This window comes from Artemia sp. Qi Xiang Cuo, chromosome 21, assembly GCF_049724085.1.
Source record: "Artemia sp. Qi Xiang Cuo chromosome 21, ASM4972408v1, whole genome shotgun sequence".
Classification (NCBI taxonomy): Eukaryota; Metazoa; Arthropoda; class Branchiopoda; order Anostraca; family Artemiidae; genus Artemia; species Artemia sp. Qi Xiang Cuo.
This window is the reverse complement of record NC_142814.1, coordinates 45,554,888-45,576,495: the sequence shown is the minus strand read 5'-3', so window position 1 is coordinate 45,576,495 and position 21,608 is coordinate 45,554,888. Positions and strand designations below refer to the sequence as shown.

The following is a 21,608-nucleotide window of genomic DNA, read 5'->3' as shown; positions in this document are numbered from 1 at the left end:
AACTTAATGAATCCTATATATGTGGATTCAGCATAAAAAGCCAATTCTCTTCTATATGAGCAAGGCCTATAAGCTTAGAAGGCATTAATACAGCCAAGGCCTTTTGGAGGATCTCAGCAACATTTGGAAGTCCACCTGACTAAACGTATTTTTAGTTTGAGAACAGGCTATACCAACTTATGGATACAGGTAAGTATGCTGTGTATCAGCATGTATGAGTCAATGGATTAAATACATCATTGTTCTTCTTCTCACCCATTTCCCAAAAAATTTTCTATGTTGAACTTTTCTGCAAGACGTTTACCAGTAGCAGAAAAGGCCGAAAATAGTCAAATATAATCAAATATCGTTTTCGAAATCGATAATTTCGTTTCGATATTCGATATCGATATTTGCTCTGATATATCGATATATCAATATCGATATTGAATATCGCCCAACACTAGTTTTAAGAGTTCACTGTGTGAGTATTGGAAAAATGTATTCAAATAGGCAATGGGCAATGGTTCGATTTTTTATACTGTGATTTATAATTGATTTTAGTTGATTTTTTATACTAAACCTCCAGATTTTTTTTTGACAAACCTCAAAAACAAGCAATAAAATATAAGAGGCCCTTTCCAAGTAACGGTGAAAAGGCAACTGAGAAGAAAAAAAAATATCAGACATTGAACGACTATACAAATAATAATGTCAATAATAATAATAATAATAATGTCAAAAAAGACATTAAACATGACAAATAATTTTGTGTTAAGGTCTTTTGAACGCTTATCCCTTACTAGGTAGGTTATTATCTGATATCTTACTAGGCTGTGAAATACGATTTTAATAAAAGATTTTAATATGAAGGATCGGAATTAATGAGTTCATTTAAATGGGGGTGAAAAAAATTATCCAGTGTCTCTATTAAGCGTGATTTTTCTGTATTTGCTTCTTGATTTCAACAGCCTCCCTAAAAGCTTGCATGAGACATTTAACGGGACGAAGATGAGGGTGTTATCAAAGAAACTAAAACGACGTGGTTTATCCTAAAGTGCTGAGCTAAGGTGGAATCGAAACTCTTGAGCCTTTGGCGTAGCTTCATGGCTTTGTCGATTGAAGATTTGTGTTCTGATAACCTCTCTCCTAATTGTTGATAGGTCCTCCCAATGTAGAAACAACCACGAGAACGAGAGATTTTTTGAACACCAATGCCTAAAATGGTGCGAGTTTTATCCTTGTCGCAGTTTGATAAAAGAGAGTTAAAAATGATTGAAAGGCAACCGGCATCTTCTACACCCCTTTTGGCTGCCCTCGCCCCAAAGACATCTGATCAAAATATTGAAGATAGTCACACAGTTCAAAAATTGGTGAAAAGGTCTAGTAACAAGGCTTCCAGGGATAACTTGACCCCTACAGCCAGTGAGGCAAGAGTTAGTTACGGAAGTTGCCCATTTTTTACATATAGGTTTTGTTATTGGGAAAGGTGGACATGTTTTATCCTGTATCTCTAAAACGGCTAAGGCTACTAAGGTAAAAATTTCAGGGAATGTTTAAGTATTTTGTTTTACCTAAATCAAAACACACTGTGCATGTAAGTTGTCAAAAGGACTTATCAACAATACCTCAGGAACGGCTTAGGTTATTCAATTGAAACTTTCAGGGAATGTTGAGGGGGATGATGAAATAACAGTAGAGATGCCTCAGGAGGTCCGGACAGGGCACCAAATATGGGCATAGAACCACGTGGTTTTGGGTTTTCTCACTGAGAATGAAAAAACAGTATTTTTCTCACTTGAAAAAACAGGAATTTTCTCACTTTTATGGATGTTTCCTTGGATGGTTATGTGTGTTGGTCAATTTATTTGATGTTTTTTATGGATGTCAACAGTAATTTATGTCTGTTTTATGGTTTTTGTCGGTGAGAATTTTAAAAACAGGAACTTTCTCAGTTATATGGATCTTTTTATGGTTTTTGTCAGTGAGAATGGAAAAACAGGAACTTTCTCAAATTTATGACTGTTTTATGGTTTTTGTCGGTGAGAATTTGAAAAACAGGAACTATCTCACTTTTATGGATGTTTTTATGGTTTTTGTCAGTGAGAATGAAAAAACAGGAACTTTCTCACTTTGATGGATTATTGAGTCTCATGGGGACAGGTCAATGACCTCTTTCTCCAGGTGTGTTTTTGGCCAAGTGCCCGCTAGGGGAGAATGTTATGATCCAGAAATAGGAAATAGATTGTTTCCGGGGAAGCTAATTAATGTCTGACAGATGACGTCAAGTTAATTAATGTCTTTGGAGTTCGACCAGAATTTTTTCCGAGGCAAAGTTTAGATCACACATGACAGATGATGTCATGATTGATTGATTGACATGAAAGGGGAATTAATTTGCTGTTTCTAAGGGGAATTGTTTCCGAGCGAATGTTTTGATCTTAGCGATGAAGTGATTAACGCGCGAAAGGGTTTCTTTGTAATTTCAAATGTGAAAGCACAGGGATGCCAAAACAAAAGGAACTCGCTGAAATTACGTTTAGGGATTATTTGGGCGATACCGTTTTAGCCATTTTAGAGAGTTATTTCGGCGAAACAGTTAGAGACATTTTAAAAGATGATTTTAGAAAAGGTTTTAGAAGAGAATTTGAGGGTAAAACTCTGTGGTCGTTATAATACACAAGTTATATTTTAACAGTGTCGTGAGGTCCCCTACCCCAACCCCAAAGGGTTCCGATCCCCCTACCCCAAACCCAAAGGGTTCTAATCCCCCTACCCCAACCCCGAAGGAAGCCCCCGGTCCTCAAAGGTCCCCCAAGCTCCCAAAGGGCCCCCGGACCTCCAAAGGCCCTCACCCGGTCCCCAAAGGTCCACCGGACCCCCAAAGGTCCTCCCCCGGTCCTCAAAGGTCCCCAAGGCTCCTAAAGGGTCCCTGGACTCCCAAAGGCCATCTCTCGGCCCCAAAGGCTCTCCCCGCGTCCTCCAAGGTCCCTCCGACGCCCCAGGGACTCCCCCCCCCTCAAGAGCCCCCGGACCCCCAAAACTCCACCCGGGTCCCCAAAGAGTCTCAATCCCCCTTTTTTTAATACTTTTTTGTGCATTTGAGACACAGAAGGGTCCCCGAATTTCAAAAGGCTTTATTATATTTTTTCAGAACAAGTTTTTTTCTTAATGTCCTTCATAAACCAATTTTACAACTTGAAGTAGTTATCTTTTTCACCACAACTTTACTTTACGACTTTTTGCACACCCCAAGATCAAGCAATACTTTTCAAAAGACATTTCAGAACAAGTTCCTTTCTTAATGTCATTCCTAAACCCATTTTTCAAATTGAAGTACCCATCCTTTTTACACACAACTTTACTTTACAACTTTTTGCACACCCCCAGCATCAAGCAATACTTTTCAAAGGCATTTCATGACGTTTTTTTCTTAATGTCCTTCATAAACCAATTTTACAGCTTGAAGTAGTTATCTTTTCCCCCACAACTTTACTATAAAGGCTTTTTGAATTACCTAACATCATGCAATACTTTTCAAAGGCATTTCAGAACAGGTTTTTTTCTTAAGGTCCTTCCTAAACCCATTTTACAAGTTGAATTACTTATCTTTTCCCCACAACTTTACTTTACGACTTTTTTGCACATCCAATCATTAAGCAATACTATCCAAAGGCTATATTATATCTTTTCAATAAAAATTATTTTCTTAATATCCTTCTCAAACCAATTTTACAAATTCTAAATTTTTCCCTAGTAGATAGAAAAATCTATATCATAGTTGCGAATATTTTCTCGGACGATAAGCAGTTCTATTTCAATTTTAAATTTTATCAATGGAGTTAAGAAAAGTTAAAGTTCTCTTCTGAATTTTCTCAATCATAAAGAAATTAGTTATTAATCAATTCTATTTTTTTTAAATAATAGAAAATTTTTTCACTTCGGGTAAAATTTTTCTCAAAGAGATGAAAAAATTTTTAATACTGTTCCTAATTTTTCACGGAAGATAGAAAAGTTCAAGTTCTCTTCTGAATTTTACCAAAGAACACACTCCAATTGTAATTTCTCCAGAGAAAATAAAAATCTTCCACTTCATTTTTAAGTTCATCAAAGACATAAAGAAATTTAAAGTTCTATTCTAAATTTTTCCGTAGTAGATAGAAAAAGCTATAGCATATTTGTGAATATTTTCCCAGAAGATAAAAAGTTCTACTTCAATTTTTAATTTTCTCAACGAAGTGAAGAAAAGTTCAAGTTCTATTCTGAATTTTTCAATGAAAAAGAAATTAGTTATTGATCATATCTATTTTTCCAAATAATATAAATATTTTCCAACTTCAAAATGGGCACACACAAAAACTTAAACACACAAACACACACAAAAACTTACACACACACACACACAAAAAAAACTTACACACACACACACAAAAACTTACACACACACAAAAAAACTTAGACACAAACAAAAACATACACTCACACAAACAACAACACACGCACACAAGAACTAACACACACACAAAAAAAATAACACAAAAAAACATATTTACACACACACACAAAAACTAACAAACACACAAAAATTTACACAAAAACTTACACACACACAAAAACTTACACACACAAAAACTTACACAGACAAAAAAACTTACACACACAAAAAAATTACACACACACACACACAAAAACTTACACACAAACACAAACACTTGCACACACACACACACAACACACACACAATAACACACACACGCAAAAAAACTGACACACACACCCAAAAACTTACACACACACACGAAAACTTACACACACATGCCAATACAAATTACACACACACAAAACTTACACACACACAAAACTTACTAACGCACGTCAAAACTTACACACACAAAAACTTACACACACACACACAAAAACTTACACACACACACAAAAACTTACACCCACACACAAAAACTTACACACACACGAAAACTTACACACACACAAAAACTTACACCCACACACAAAAACTAAACACACACAAAAACTTACACACACACAAAAACTTACACACACACAAACTTACACACACACACACAAAAACTTACACACACACACAAAAAAACTTACACACACAAAAACTTACACACACACAAAAACTTACACACACACAAAAACTTACACACACACACAAAAACTTACACGCACACACACACACAAACACACAAACAAAAACTTACACACAAAAAAAACTTACACACACACACAAAACTTACACACACACACACACACACACACAAACTTACACACACAAACAAACTTACACTCACATATACAAAAAAAAAATTACACACACACAAAAAAACTCACACAAAAAAAATATTACACATATACAAAAAAACTTACACATACACACAAAAACTTACACACACACAAAAACTTACACACACACAAAAACTAACACACACACAAAAACTTAAACGGACCCAAAAACTAACCCACACACACAAAAAACTTACACACACACACACACACACAAGAACTTACACACACACACAAAAATTTACACACACACAAAAACTTACACACACACACACAAGGATACACACATGACGGCTAATTATGTTAAAGGCTAACTATTTTCTTGCAAAAATACAAAAAATCAGAAAAAATGGTTAGTGTTCCTTTAGTAGCCACGCAATTAGACTAAAAATTACGATATTTATGCACAGTTGCAAATAACTACGGCTAAGTATGTTCAAGGCGAGCCATTTTCAAGCGAGTACACAAAAATCAGAACACACACACACAAAAACTTACACACACACACAAAAACTTACACACACACAAAAACTTACACACACACACAAAATTTACACACACAAAAAAACTTACACACACACAAAAACTGACACAAACACAAAAAAAAATAACAAACACAAAAAACTTACACACACACAAAAACTTACACACACACACAAAAACTGACCAACTCACACAAACATACAACCGCACACAAAAAACTTACACACACACACACAAAAACAAAAACTTAGACACACACAAACACAAAAAAAAAATTAAACTCACAAAACTTACACACACTACGGCTCAGTATGTTAAAATCTAGCCTTTTTCTTGCGAGAGCACAAAAAATCAGTAAAAATGCTCCTTGTTCCTTTAGTAGCCACACAATTAGACTAAAAATTACGATATTTATGCACAGTTTCAACTAACTACGGCTAAGTATCTTAAAATGCGAGGTATTTTTCTTGCGAAAACACAAAAAATCATAAAGTAGTATTAATGAAAATGATGATACATTAACCTAAAACCGTCCACGTGAACTACGATTAACCACCACCAAAGTGTCACAATGCCCTCAGTGTGTCAACACCCCTTTTAAAAAAGGGGGGTAAGGGTCAACTGTGAAGATATTTAGCCTACAGAAAAAAATTGCTCATTTTTCCTTTATTAGCCACGCAATTAGACTAAAATTTACGATATTTATGCACAGTTTCAACTAACTACGGCTAAGTATGTTAAAGGTGAGCCATTTTCTTGCGAGAACACAAAAATAAGAAAACACACAAACAAAAAATTAAAAACACACAAAAACTTATACACACATAAAAACTTACACACACACAAAAATTTAAATACATAAAAAAAATTAAACACACACACAAGACCTTACACACACACACAATCTTAAACATACACACAAAAACTCACACACACACACAAAAAAAAACTAACACAAAAAAAAACTAACACACACAAAAAAACTAACACACACACAAAAATTAACACACACACAAAAATTTACACACACACACACAATTAGACAAAAAATTACGATATTTATGCACAGTTTCAACTAACTACGGCTAAGTATCTTAAAAGGCGAGGTATTTTTCTTGCGAGAACACAAAAAATCATTAAGTGGTATTAATGAAAATAATGATAATCAACTGAAAACCATCAACGAGAACACTGATTAACCATCACCACAGTGTCACAATGCCGTCAGTAGGTCAACAACCCTCTGAAAATAGGGGATAAAGGTCAACTGTAAAAATATTTAGCCCAAGAAACTAGAATATGACATTACAACCCTTCGCTTATAACTAGTGAAAACCAAGAACTCAAACGCAGATGAACTACTGTTCGCTATTTACTTCATTGCAAATACTGTTGTAACATGATAACTTGATAATCATTTCTAATTCTAACAATCCCTTGCATACATCCTTCAAAGATAATAAACTCAGCCTTGGAGGGATTTGAGATTGAACACTAAATTAAACAAATGAAAGAATTCACTTTTTAGAGTTAAAAAGTGCGCACAGAAAAAAAATCAAATATAATAGTTGTTTAAAATCTCCCCCCCCCTCCAAACTCAAAAATTTCTGGGGGGGACATATTTTCATTGTATTTTGAATATTTTCTTTTGGAAAACACACCGAAAAGCCATATTAAGAGCTAAATTTGTGAGTTTTTCACTGACAGTTCCTTTTTTAGCCATGTCTTTATAATCAAGGGAACATTGTTCATCGTATTTTACATATTTTTGGTTGGAAAACACACCGAAAGGTCATATTATTTGAACTTACATCAAACGTTGGAGAGCATACATTTGAAGAACTATCCATTATTTTTAGATATTGTTCCATATTTCAGCTTATACTGATTTCTAAAACTTCAAAACCCTGAAATATATACTGACCTAACGGTTATCCATTTGCGAAAATCGTACTATGTCACGCTCTTAGAACAATAATTACCTTTCTATCTATCACTTAACACTCGCGAAAATTACCACATCACTCACGGGGAACAGATTCAAAACAATGCTTCTTTCATCATATAGTCTAATTGCGACAAACGAGGCATGTTGAATACAGATTAAAACCAGAAAAGAACAGAAACGCATAAAAATAAGAAAAAAAGGGAATTGCAACCAATCATATGCCGAAGCGCTAGTGCTACTTAAGTAAAGAATGATGTGGGCAAAATATGTTGTTTTTGGTTTTTTCTTCATAGCCAGGGCACTTCGTATAGAAGGAGTCGTCACAGAAACTTTGAAAAGGGTTCATTTGATTGGAAATTAAAGTGGCTAATGCCCAATTCACAGGAGGGGGCATGAAAACTATGGTTTTTAACTATGATATGCAAGACTAGAAAGAAAAGTCTTTAGGTGTTGCCCCCTCCCCTTCCGCCTCAACCCTCGCCCTTGAAATCACCACACCCCCTGCTCCAAACTCAAATTTTCTAGAGGATTTTAAAATCCCCCCCTCCCCCAAACACAAAATTTCTAGGAACGTATTTTCATCATATTTAAATATTTTCGTTGGAAAACTTGCAAGCCGAAACGCTAGTGCTACCTAAGTAAAGAACGATGTGCGCACAATATATTGTTTTTGGTTTGTTACTCATAGCCAGGGCACTTCGTGTTGAAGGAGTTGTCACAAAAACTTTGAAAAGGGCTCATTTGATTGGAAATTAAAGTGGATAGTGGCCAATTAACAGGATGGGGCGTGAAAACTATGGTTTTTAACTATGATATGCAAGACTAGAAAGAAAAGTCTTTCGGTTTCGCCCCCGCCCCTTCCGCCTCAACCCGGGCTCTTGTAATCACCACCCCCCCGGCCCCCAAACTCAAATTTTCCAGCGGATTTTAAAATCCCCCCCCCCCAACACAAAATTTCTAGGAACGTATTTTCATCATATTTAAATATTTTAGTTTGAAAACCTGCATGCAGAAGCAGTAGTGCTACCTAAGTAAAGAACGATGTGGGCACAATATGTTGTTTTTGGTTTTTTCTTCATAGCCAGGACACTTCGTATAGAAGGAGTCGTCACAGAAACTTTGAAATGGGCTCATTTGATTGGAAATTAAAGTGGATAATGACCAATTCACAGGAGGGAGCCTGAAAAATATGGTTTTTAACTATTATATGCAAGACTAGACAAACAATTATCTAAGATTGAAGCTGCACACTATGTTAACCCCTACTCCGGAACTCCCCCCCCCCTAAAGGGGCCGCGTAGTCTAATATAGAAGGTACCAACAAATCACTATAAATGCAAATACAAACCAAAACCAGTGGTTAGGTTAGGTCAGGTTAGGGTAGAAGTTAGGTTTCTCCACGTTTAAGTTAGGTTAGATAAGATTCGCTTATCATGAGCGCGCATCATACGATAACGTAATATAACCGAACTGAAACGTGGAGAAACCTAACTTCTAACCTGACCTAGCCTAACCTATGGCCTAACCTAACCTATGCAAGGGGTGTTGACACACTGACGGCATTGTGACACTTTGGTGATGGTTAATCGGAGTTCACGTTGATGGTTTTCGGTTGATGTATCATCATTTTAATTAATACCACTTAATGATTTTTTGTGTTCTCGCAAGAAAAATACCTCGTCTTTTGAGATACTTAGCCGTAGTTAGTTGAAACTGTGCATAAATATCGTAATTTTTTTGTCTAATTGTGTGTGTGTGTAAATTTTTGTGTGTGTGTAATTTTTTTTGTTCGTTTAAGCTTTTGTGTGTGTGTAAGTTTTTGTGTGTGTAAGTTTTTTGTGTGTGTGTGTGTGTGGGTTTTTGTGTGTGTGTGTAAGTTTTTGTGTGTGTTTAATTTTTTGTGTGTGTGTAAGTTTTTGTGTGTGTAAGTTTTTGTGTGTGGGTAAGTTTTTGTGTGTGTGTAAATTTTTGTGTGTGTGTGAGTTTTTGTGTGTGTGTGTTCTGATTTTTGTGTTCTCACAAGAAAATGGCTCGCCTTTAACATACTTAGCCGTAGTTAGTTGAAACTGTGCATAAATATCGTAGTTTTTAGTGTAATTGCCTGGCTACTAAAGGAAAAATAAGAAACTTTTTTCTGTAGGCTAAATATCTTCGCAGTTGACCCTTACCCCCCTATTTTCCAAGGGGTGTTGACACACTGACGGCATTGTGATACTGTGGTGGTGGTTAATTGGAGTTCACATTGATGGTTTTCGGTTAATGTATCATCATTTTAATTAATACCGCTTAATGATTTTTTTGTGTTCTCGCAAGAAAAATATCTCGCCTTTTAAGACACTTAGCCGTAGTTAGTTGAAACTGTGCATAAATATCGTAATTTTTAGTCTAATTGTGTGGCTACTAAAGGAACAATGAGCATTTTTTCTGATTTTTTGTGTTTTCGCTAGAAAATAGCTAGCCTTTAACATACTTAGCCGTTGTGTGTGTAAGTTTTTGTGTGTGTGTAAATTTGTGTGTGTGTGCGTAAGTTTTTGTGTTTGTGTGTGTGTGTGTGTGTGTAAGTTTTTTGTGTGTGTGGGTAAGTTTTTGTGTGTGTGTAAGTTTTTGTGTGTGTGTGTGTGTAAGTTTTTTTGTGTGTTTGTGTAAGTTTTTGTGTTTGTGTGTGTGTGTGTAAGTTTTTTTGTGTGAGTAAGTTTTTGTGTGTGTGTAAGTTTTTGTGTGTGTGTGTGTGTAAGTTTTTGTGTGTGTTTGTAAGTTTTTTGTGTGTGTAAGTTTTTTGTGTGTGTGGGTAAGTTTTTGTGTGTGTGTAAGTTTTTGTGTGTGTGTAAATTTTTGTGTGTGTGTAAGTTTTTATGTGTGTGTAAGTTTTTGTGTGTGTGCGTAAGTTTTTGTGTGTGTGTGTGTGTTCTGATTTTTGTGTTCTCGCAAGAAAATGGCTCGCCTTTAACATGCATAGTCGTAGTTAGTTGAAACTGTGCATAAATATCATAATTTTTAGTCTAATTGCGTGGCTGCTAAAGGAACAATGAGCATTTTTTCAGATTTTTTGTGTTTTCGCAAGGAAATAGCTAGCCTTTAACATACTTAGCCGTCGTGTGTCTAAGTTTTTGTGTGTGTGGGTTAGTTTTTGTGTGTGTATTAGTTTTTGTGTCTATGTAAATTTGTTTGTGTGTTTTTGTGTTTGTGTGTGTGTAATATTGTGTGCGTGTGTGTAAGTTTTTGTATATGCGAAAGTTTTTGAGTGTGTGTGTGTATTTTTTTGTTTGTGTGTGTAAGTTTTTTGTGTGTGTTAGTTTTTGTGTGTGTGTGTAAGTTTTTGTGTGTGTGTAAGTTTTGGAGTGTGTGTGTTAGTTTTTGTGTGTGTGTAAGTTTTTGTGTGTGTGTGTGTGTGTGTGTGAATTTGTGTATATGTGTTTGTTTGTGTAAGTTTTTGTGTGTGTGTGTAAGTTTTTGTGTGTGTAATTTTTTGTGTGTGTGTGTGTGTAAGTTTTTGTGTGTCTAAGTTTTTTGTGTGTGTTTAAGTTTGTGTGTGTGTGTGTAAGTTTTTTGTGTGCGTGTAAGTTTTTGTGTGTATGTTTGTTTTTGTGCGTGTGTAAGTTTTTTTGTGTGGGTGTAAGTTTGTGTGTGTGTGTAAGTTTTTGTGTGTGTAAGTTTTGTGTGTGCGTGTGTAAGTTTTTGTGTGTGTGTAAGTTTTTGTGTGTGTTTAAGTTTTGGCGTGTGTGTGTAAGTTTTTGTGTAAAGTAAAGTTGTGTGTGAAAAGGTAGGGTACTTCAATTTGTAAAATAGGTTTAGGAATGACATTAAGAAAGGAACTTGTTCTGAAATGCCTTTTGAAAAGTATTGCTTGATCTTGGGGTGTGCAAAAAGTCGTAAAGTAAAGTTGTGGTGAAAAAGATAACTACTTCAAGTTGTAAAATTGGTTTATGATGGACATTAAGAAAAAAACTTGTTCTGAAAAAATATAATAAAGCCTTTTGAAATGTGGGGACCTTTCTGTGTCTCAAATGCACAAAAAGGTATTAACAAAAGGGGGATTGGGGCTCTTTGGGGACCAGGGACGGCGTTTGGGGATCCGGGGGCCCTTGAGGGCTGGGTGGTCCTTTGGGAGCCCGGGGGACCTTTGGGGACTGGCGGAGGGCCTTTGGGGCCCAGGGAGGGCCTTTGGGAGTTCCAGGGACCCATTGGGAGCCTGGGGGACCTTTGTGGACCGGGGGTGGGCCTTGGGGGGGCCGGTGGACCTTTGGGGACCGGCTGAGGGCCTTTAGGGGTCCGGGGGCCCTTTGGGAGCTTGGGGGACCTTTGAGGACTAGGGGCTTCCTTCGGGGTTGGGGTAGGGGGATTGGAACCCTGTGGGGTTGGGGTAGGGGGATCGGAACCCTTTGGGTTGGGGTATGGGACCTCACGACACTGTTAAAATACAACTTGTGCATTATAACGACCACAGAGTTTTACCCTCATATTCTCTTCTAAAACCTTTTCTAAAATCATCTTTTAAAATGTCTCTAACTGTTTCGCCGAAATAATTCCCTAAAATGGCTAAAACGGTATCGCCCAAATAATCCCTAAACGTAATTTCAGCGAGTTCCTTTTGTTTTGGCATCCCTGTGCTTTCACATTTGAAATTACAAAGAAACCCTTTCGCGCGCTAATCACTTCATCGCTAAGATCAAAACATTCGCTCGGAAACAATTCCCCTTAGAAACAACAAATTAATTCCCCTTTCATGTCTATCAATCAATCATGACATCATCTGTCATGTGTGATCTAAATTTTGCCTCGGAAACAATTCTGGTCGAACTCCAAAGACAATAATTTACTTGACATTATCTGTCAGACATTAATTAGCTTCCTCGGAAACAATCTATTTCCTATTGCCGGATCATAACAGTATCCCCGAGCGGTCCCTTGGTCAAAAACAACCCGGGAGAAACAGACCTTGAAGGAAGTGTCATTGACCTGTCCCCATTAGACTCAATAATCCATAAATGTGAGAAAGTTCCTGTTTTTTCATTCTCACTGACAAAAACCATAAAACAGACATAAATGTGAGAGAGTTCCTGTTTTTTCATTCTCACTGACAAAAACCATAAAAACATACATAAATGTGAGAAAGTTCCTGTTTTTCAAATTCTCACTGACAAAAACCATAAAACAGTCATAAATGTGAGAAAGTTCCTGTTTTTTCATTCTCACTGACAAAAACCATAAAAAGATCCATAAATGTGAGAAAGTCCCTGTTTTTAAAATTCTCACTGACAAAAACCATAAAACAGACATAAATTACTGTTGACATCCATGAAAAACATCAAATAAATCGAACAACACACATAACCGTCCAAGAAACGTCCATAAAAGTGAGAAAATTCCTGTTTTTTCAAGTGAGAAAAATCCTGTTTTTTCATTCTCAGTGAGAAAACCATAAACCACGTGGTTCTATGCCCATATTTGGTGCCCTGTCCGGACCTCCTGAGGCATCTCTACTATTAACCAAAAGACACTGTGTGCATACTACTAATGCGACTACTTCTACTATGACTACTACTACTGCTATTACTATGACTACTGCTACTGTGACTACTACGACTACTATTACAACTAGGACTACAACTACTGCCATAATTATGGCTAATACTTACTATAACTATTACTGCTACGATTAATACTGCTGTGATAGCTAGTGCTGCGACTACAACTACTACGATCACTATTGCTGTCACTGCTACTACTACTAAGACTACGACTAAGAGTACTACTATAACTACTGCTACTACGAGTACTAAAACTACTACTTCTACAGCTGCTACTAATACTACGACTAGTACTATTGCTATGAACAAGATTGCTACTACTAAAACTACTACTGCAACTGTTCCGACTACTGCAAATACTTCTACTACGGCTTGTACTACTGCTACGAATACGACTACTACTACTACGATTACTGTCGCTACGACTGTTGCTACTATGACTACTGCTGCTGTAGCTATTTTGATTACTACTATTATGACTACTGCTAAAACGGCTACGACGACTTTTGATACTACGACTGCTACTACAGATGAAAAAAATCCTGCAAAATAAGTTTTTCGAAGAAAAGCAAAAGGTACTAAGGCGAGGGTAAGGGCACTAAAGTGAAATTTTCAGGAAATGTTGAGGGGGTTTTACCCTAATTAAAAACATACTATGTACATGCAGGTTGTCAAAAAAGTGCGTCAAGCAATACCTTTGACGCAAGAGCAGCTTTTCAAAGAAAAGTAAAGGGTACTAATGTGTAGGTAAGGATACTAAGGTGAAAACTTCAGAGATTATTGGGGGGCTAAAGTAAAAAAAAAAGATTAATTAAGCTTTAGACAGGGAGAAATAAAGTCAAATAGTAATTCAAGCGGAAAACGAACATGAATCACTGTCATTAAATAAACGAACCACAAAACGAACAGAAATTACAAAAAAATGATCAGTTTAACACAAAACTAACGCAAAAAGGAGTAGAGCCTATTCTTTCTAAAGACCAGAGCATCATTTTCATTTTACTGAAAACAAAATGCATTTTAAACGGCTTCACCTTTTTAACGCTAATAAATACAAAATTTCCCAGTATATAATCAATGATATACTGATAAGTGTTAATAAATCAATGTATTTTAAACTGTTAGTCTTAGATTAATTTGAACTTTTCATTAATCTTTGTTATTATTTTGACTTTCTTTCTTGTTTTTGATGATGTTATGAAAAACAAAAACACAGCTCGAAATCAAAATTGTTTTTAGTAAAATGCAATGACGTTTTGGTCATAAATCTTAGAGGGCGTTAGCCCCTCTTTTTTGTGGTAATTTCTGTTCGTTTCAAGTTTGATTTGAATATTTCTTGTAATACTATTTTTTATTTCATTTATTTACTGGTAATGATTTATGCTCGTTTGACTCTAGAGTTATTATTTGAATTTATTTCTGCTCACCTTTTGTTTAATATAGCCCTTTACTTTTTTTTGAAAAATTCCTTTATGGAATGTTTTTTTTTTAATTAGTTTTCTTTGGAGAGCGAATATGCATTTCGCAATATCACGAGCGGTATAGAAATCCCACCGAAACTAGCCTAAATTATGTCTTGTTTTACATAAAAGTTTTTTAACTTTTCAACCAGGTGAACTGAATTTTCAATGTGCTAAATAGTAAATAAGTTATACATTAAAATGGTCAAAAGTAAAATTTCCGCTGTAAAATGGTGTATTTCAGTGTCTGAGAAATCAAGCATTTGACAGACAAAATTAGTTTTGTTATGTTGGCTCCACGGAATAAAAATAGTTACGGAACGCATAGGCACCCCTTCCAGGGGGTCATTTTATATGACGAGCCCTCGTGAAAAATTACGTATTTGGGATCTATATAAATAAATTGTTTTCTATTCAAGTCGGAAAGTTGGACTTAGTCCGTGTATCGTAAATTTATCTAATTTTTCAACCTTCAAGGGTACACGTCTCTCCTGAACGAAAGACAAGGTTCATATCAAAAAGCCTAAACGATGCATCCAACAAAATATTGAGTATTTGGAATTCAAAAATTATTCGTTTAATTTTAAGTTTTTTTTTTATTAAAGGTTCTTGGTTGAAACCTGCCGCTCGCAAGTCCTTTTCCCGTGAAGACTGGGGACTTTTTAGATAAAAATTCGCTGTGTTGCGATTGGACAACTGAAACAAAAAGATGTTTTTTTATACCCTAAAAATCCAAATGACCTTTCGTTTCTGAATTGCCCACAAATGAATGTTTCCTGATTTTGAATTCTGATTCAGATTTTGTTTTCATTTTTTATCTTTATATGATTTTCTTTAAGGTTCTTACGAAGCCGGTGTTGCTAGTTACAAACATGTCTACTTCAATGCCACTTCGAATACCCTGAAAATTTGGACAACAACTGCTATCTTCATGATATCGTCATATGAATCTGTGAAATACCTCTTACATTTATTGTTACGTGGAAAACTTCGCTGTTCAATGTTTATTCTGTTTGTTTCAGTTTACTATTCTCATTACTATGCATGGTGGGGATATTTTAACTATTGGAATGACGATTTCTATTCTCAGTGGAACCATCAACTATTTTTTACTATAACTGAATTGGTCTCCACAATTTGTGTCCTGACTATGTGTGATAAAACAGTAGATATATCTGTAAAAAAATGTTATGTCATATTAAGTATAGCTATAGCACATATTCTTATTAGTTGTGTTGATCAGTTTATATTAAATATTGTATTAGGGGAAGGTAAGTTGCACCAGGTTTTAAGGGACTTATTTTTAATGCTGCCAGACTTGTTGCATATTATAATGCCGCTATATGAAATGAAAAAAGTTGCATCCCGAAATTGTAAAAAACTAAATAATTTTATGTCTGCCAGATATGCTTTGTTTTCTGTATCTGGAATTTTTGTTTTGTTTACTTTATCTCGCTATTTGTAACTATAAGTCACAGTTTATATAATTATCCAGTATGATCATTCCCTATCTCACCCATTATAAAAACCCGGACCGGGGTGCGAGTGCTCCAGAGAACGTGGAAACATAAGCGGCATCAGATCTTTTCACGGGTAGACAAGTCAGACGCGAAACAATCGGAAACAAGTGGAAACCTGCTATTACGAATAATGCACTCAGACGCGAAACAATCGGAAACAAGTGGAAACCCGCTATCCATAACTGCACGAAGAAGTGGGAGGAGCTTTTTGTTCGCACCGAGAACGAAGACCAGAAATGATCTGCGATAAGCTTACTGGATAATTATATAAACTGTGCTATAAGTGCTTGATATTTTAATCTCAGGAAATACTAATACTGTTTTTGCGTGTTAATTTACGTTGCTTTGACATTAACCGATCCCCGCTACAGCAAGGTTTGGCGGCAAGCTTGCTACTTGTCCCTGTAAAAATACGCAGCAACTGAAACGTTTACTCGACGTCCTATACGCCAGCAATGGCTCAGGAGGATCTTTATCCTCTTTTTATGACATTAGCAACGCACTCTTTGATTAGAACTAACTGTCCTAGATTTAATTATTTTAAGTCTTTGAAAACGTCAGGTGCACGCAAACGTTCTCAACAGCTAAAAAACGTGGTTTATTGAGTAAAACAAAAATGACTAAGCAAGAAATTAGCAAGAAACTACATCCCTCTGACGTTTTTCTATTAATGAAGAATAGAAAAATTAGATAAAAAATAGGTTAGTACCTGCCTTAACTGTAAAAAAAAAAATTCATCGCTTAATATTTATTCCCCCAAGGAATACAAATACTGTTTTTGCGCGGAAATGTACGTTCCTATGACATTAACAACGCACTCTTTGATTAGGATTAGCTGTCTTTGACAGCTTTGACGATGTCAGGTGCATGCAAACTGTGTCAGGTGCACGCCTTAACTGTGGAAAATGATGTACTTAAAGTGCACGCACGCAAATATCCATAACAGCTAAAAAATCTAGTTTATTGAGTATAAAAATATGACTAAACAAGAAATTGGCAAGAAAAATAAGTTTCTCTATTCCTTTCCTATTTACTAGGCTTAGAAAATTACGTAAGAAAACAGGTGTGTATCTGCCTTAACTTTGGAAGAAAATTAGATTTGTTCTTCACTTGATATTGTACTCATAGGGAATACAGATGCTGTTTTTGCGTGGAAATTTACGTTCCTATGACATTAACAACGCTCTCATTGATTAGCATTAACGTTGTGTGAGTCTTTGAGGCCTTCAGGTGCACGCCAATATTTAAAACAGCTAAAAAAAATAATTAATTGAGTAAAAAAATATGATTAAACATGAAATTAGGAAGAAAAATACGTTCCTCTATTCATTTTCTATTTATTAGGCTTAAAAATTGCATACAAAACAGGCGTGTACCTGCCTTATATTTGAAAGAAAATTAGATTTTGTCTTCGCTTGATATTGTACTCATAGGGAATACAAATGCTGTTTTTGCGTGGAAGAGTACTCTTCTGTGACGTGCACAACGCTCTCTTTGATTAGCAACGCTACTGACGGCGGCCAATGCACGCAGTTTTTCTTAGTAGCTAAAAACCTCTGATAATTGAGTAAAAAACAAATGACTAAACAAGAATTTAGCAGGGAAACTACTTTCCTGTTCTCCTTTCCCATTTATGAGGATTAAAAAATACATAAAAAACTGCCGTGTACCTGCCTTAACATAGGAAAAAATAAATTTTTTCTTCACTCGAAATTGTACTCACAAGGAACATAAATGCTGTTTTTGCGTCGAAATCTGCGTTTCTACGGCACGAACAATGCTCTCTTGAGTAGTAACGCCTATGTTACAGAAGACGTCAGTTCCACGCAAATGTTCTAAGCAGAAAAAAAACCCAGTTGACTGATTGAAGAACCAAAGACTAAAACTAAGAACAAATATTAGCTGTCCTAGTCTAACGATTACGAGTAATTTATGTAAAATATGACCTTGTTCTGCCTTGATTCTGCTGTGTTCAAACCTACTGTTATTACTGTTGTTGTTTTTGTATGAAAATGAGTGTTTTCTGTGTCTTTTATAGCTTAGTGTTAAAGTTTTGTCAGTTTTTCATTATATTCTTTGCCTAAGAAACTAACACAAGGTACTTATAATGGCTCGATATAAATAATTTATGCAAAGAAAAACCTAAATATTCTGTCTGCTACTTAAGTTTGCATAAGCACGCTATTTTCAAGCACGCACGTGAAAATTACTTTTGGTTCCTCTGTATCCGATTAGCGAGATTTTCTTGAACTCTTAGTTTCATGCCATTTTGCTATCAACCTCCACTAAGATAATACCCAAAAATCTTGTTGACTGGTGTCATCATTTATTAGCGTAATATCCTTTTTTGGGTACTTGTATGATAAACCAACTACCGCTGAAGTTGTTCATTCATTGACGCATTATAGAACCGCTATTTTTTCGTTAATTTCTGTCAGCTTAGAGTGAGACAAGACAAAGAGAAGTGACAGAATAGATGGAAAATATATTTGCACATGAGGGGGTGGGTGAGGGTTTTGTAAAGTATTTGGACAGTGTCAGGTTAGAAAGAAATTCTTACTACATAATATGCAGAAACACATTAGGCATGCAGACCCGCTATACTTTACCCCCCCTTTCTAATATGCAAATATATAGCCCAAATTTATTTCTGATGTATTATATTTTTAACTTACTTTGGTATATTTCATTACGATTGAGCGTCAGAGAAACATATTAGAAGGATATTTGGTAGTGGATATATCATACAAATACTCTGTTTTTAGTTTTCTAAACGTAAAATAGGATTGAAATTTGTTAAAATTTCAAAACGTTATATATGACGTTATCTGACGTTAAAACGTCAGATATAAGTGACGTTATTATATTGGTTTTGATTATATTGACGTTAAAACGTCAATATAACGTGAAAAACATGTTTAAGTTGAAAGGGAAGATTTTTTTTTAAAGATTCAATTGGGTTTTGTTAATATAAATAGAAAACACATACGCATAAATTATACTCTGCTGTGAAAAAAAATCGCACGTTGAGTCCTTTAAACTTAACAGTTGCTCTTAATCATGCATTATGACAAAATTTCCCCCCTTCCTTCCCAAAAGCACAGCCACCTTAAAATTGCCAAATATTGGAAATAATAATACAGACGCAGATAATAATAAGATAAAATAAAAATATCTTGTAATTATTAATTAACTCTATTCATTGCAAGTCAATCAGTGTGGAAAGTTTTCCACGGTTTGCCCATGCCACATCCGGGGCAAAATTCGGTGTTCGTCTCATTAAAACGTTTGATCCAGATCTCATATTCATAGGATGTTGATCTGATACCAGCTGGAATAAATTGTGGAATGGCAATGGGAGTAATCTAGAAAACATTTTGAAAACGGTAACTGAGCACGATAAATGATAAAGAGATGCAAGTACTCGTTCACATTTCCAATTATTTTCTGAGGAATTCAAATTGTTTCGAAGGTGCTCGAAACTCCAAATGTCAATATATATATATATATATATATATATATATATATATATATATATATATATATATATATATATATATATATATATGATATTAACTGCGTTGAACAAAATTCCTATCTAAAAATTTCGATTGGATGTGTTTGGGGAAAAGGTCGGCGTGAGAGGAGGGTTAGTTGCCTTCCAATTACTTTCAACTATTAAAAAGGGCACTAGCCCTATGCCTTTCCAATCGAATGAGCCGCTTTTTAAGTTTCTACGAAGAGCTTCCAATAAAAACCTTATATGCCCCCTGGGCATAACTTTAAACTCTTACCCTGAGAGCCGTGGGGGAGTGTCATCCTCAAAGGTATAATTTCCGGACCTTTCAACTACTTTAAACAAAATGGCTATCTCAAAATTTTGATTGGATGTGTTTCAATTAATCGTGGGCGTGTTAGGGGTGTTAGTCGCCTTCCAATCACTTTCGACTATTAAAAAGGGCACTAGCCATTTTAATTTCCAATTAAATGAACCCTTTTTGAAGTTTCTACAACAACGCTTTCTACAAAACCTTATATGCCCCCAGGGCATAACTTGCAACCCTTGCGCTGAGGGCGGTGGGGGGGGGGGAGTGGGCTGCCATCCTCAAAGACCTAATTTCCAGAACTTTTAACTACGTTGAACAAAATGACTATCTCAAAATTTTGATTGGACGCGTTTGGGGAAAAGGAGGGCGTGAGGTTAGTTGCCCTCCAATCACTTTCGACTATTAAAAAGGGCACTAGCCTTTTGAATTTCCAATCGAAGAAACTTTCTGTCATTTGGCTTGAACAGCAAAGGAAATATATTGGCTTGAAAATCAAGAAAAGTGGCAGCTATTACAGTTTTCTGCCTAAACAGCATATTTTTTTTTCTTTCTTTTCCACAGATAGCTTGGCAGTTGTTCTGTAGAGAGTTGTTCAATGGCTCATTTTAAAGGAAATATCTAGATCTAATGCCACTTGTACTTAATGTTTTTTAAAATAGAATAAATTTTTTACGAAAAACTTAAATTTGTATGTACAATGTTGATCAATGACGTCATAGTCATTGGATGTAGTTAGTACATAAAGGCTCGATCATCGAATAAAAATGTAACTAAGGAAAGGACAATTATGGCTCCATATATTCACAGTGATGTCTAATAATTCCCATTACATCTGTAAACTGTTCCACAGTTGCCGGTCCATACCTTTGAAGCTTTTCATTAAACATACAATTTTTCTTTTGGAATTTGCTATGAAGTTTTGCGAAAGCATTTCTAGCCGACCTTTCTACAAAATCCGCTCTTTCAGAAAAAATTTTAATCTTTAATTTTGAATATTTTTCGTAATCCTGGTAAAACATTCGTTAAATGTTTCTCAATTTACAAAGATCAGCTTGCAATATTGCCATATTTTTGGACTTCTGAATATAATTTTTAATTTTGTCCTTATGCGTTCTTTGCAGCTTGTGTAAACTGCAAAAATATCCTTGGTATCCGAGCAATAGTTTGAATCTTTCAATTCAAGCTAGAAAAATACCTTAAAATTTGAAAATTAGTTTGATTTTTGGTTAGGTTCTAACTACCCGACGTGGGATTAAATATGTATTTCCAGACCAAAAAATCCAATTTTTTTATATATTTCATTTTTCAGTTTAGAATCGCTAAAGTTATTATGCAAACTGCAAAAATATTTATGATATCTGAGCAAAAACTTTAATATTTTTATTCGAACTAACAAAATACCTGAAAATGTAAAAATTAGTTTTATTTTTTTTATAGTAAAGAACGATAACTAAATCCGGGTTGCAGCGGTAGCTAGCAACCTAGTAAGAGACGATCACGTCCAATGTTAAGAAATATAAAAACCCATAGTTCCTAACAGAGGAGTCAGATCAAAA

The 21,608-nt window shown here is 35.4% G+C and overlaps 1 protein-coding gene across 1 annotated transcript in view; it reads left to right on the top strand.

The window, feature by feature from the left end:
• The window catches only part of LOC148939622 (uncharacterized), an 81,270-nt gene extending 62,977 nt beyond the window's left edge, over positions 1–18,293 (top strand). Inside the window, exon 3 of the mRNA XM_089106567.1 lies at positions 15,545–18,293. Coding sequence (XP_088962693.1) covers positions 15,545–16,170 — 626 coding nt within the window. The 3' untranslated portion in view covers positions 16,171–18,293. The remainder of the gene's footprint in view (positions 1–15,544) is intronic.
• The last annotated feature ends 3,315 nt before the right edge of the window (positions 18,294–21,608 follow it).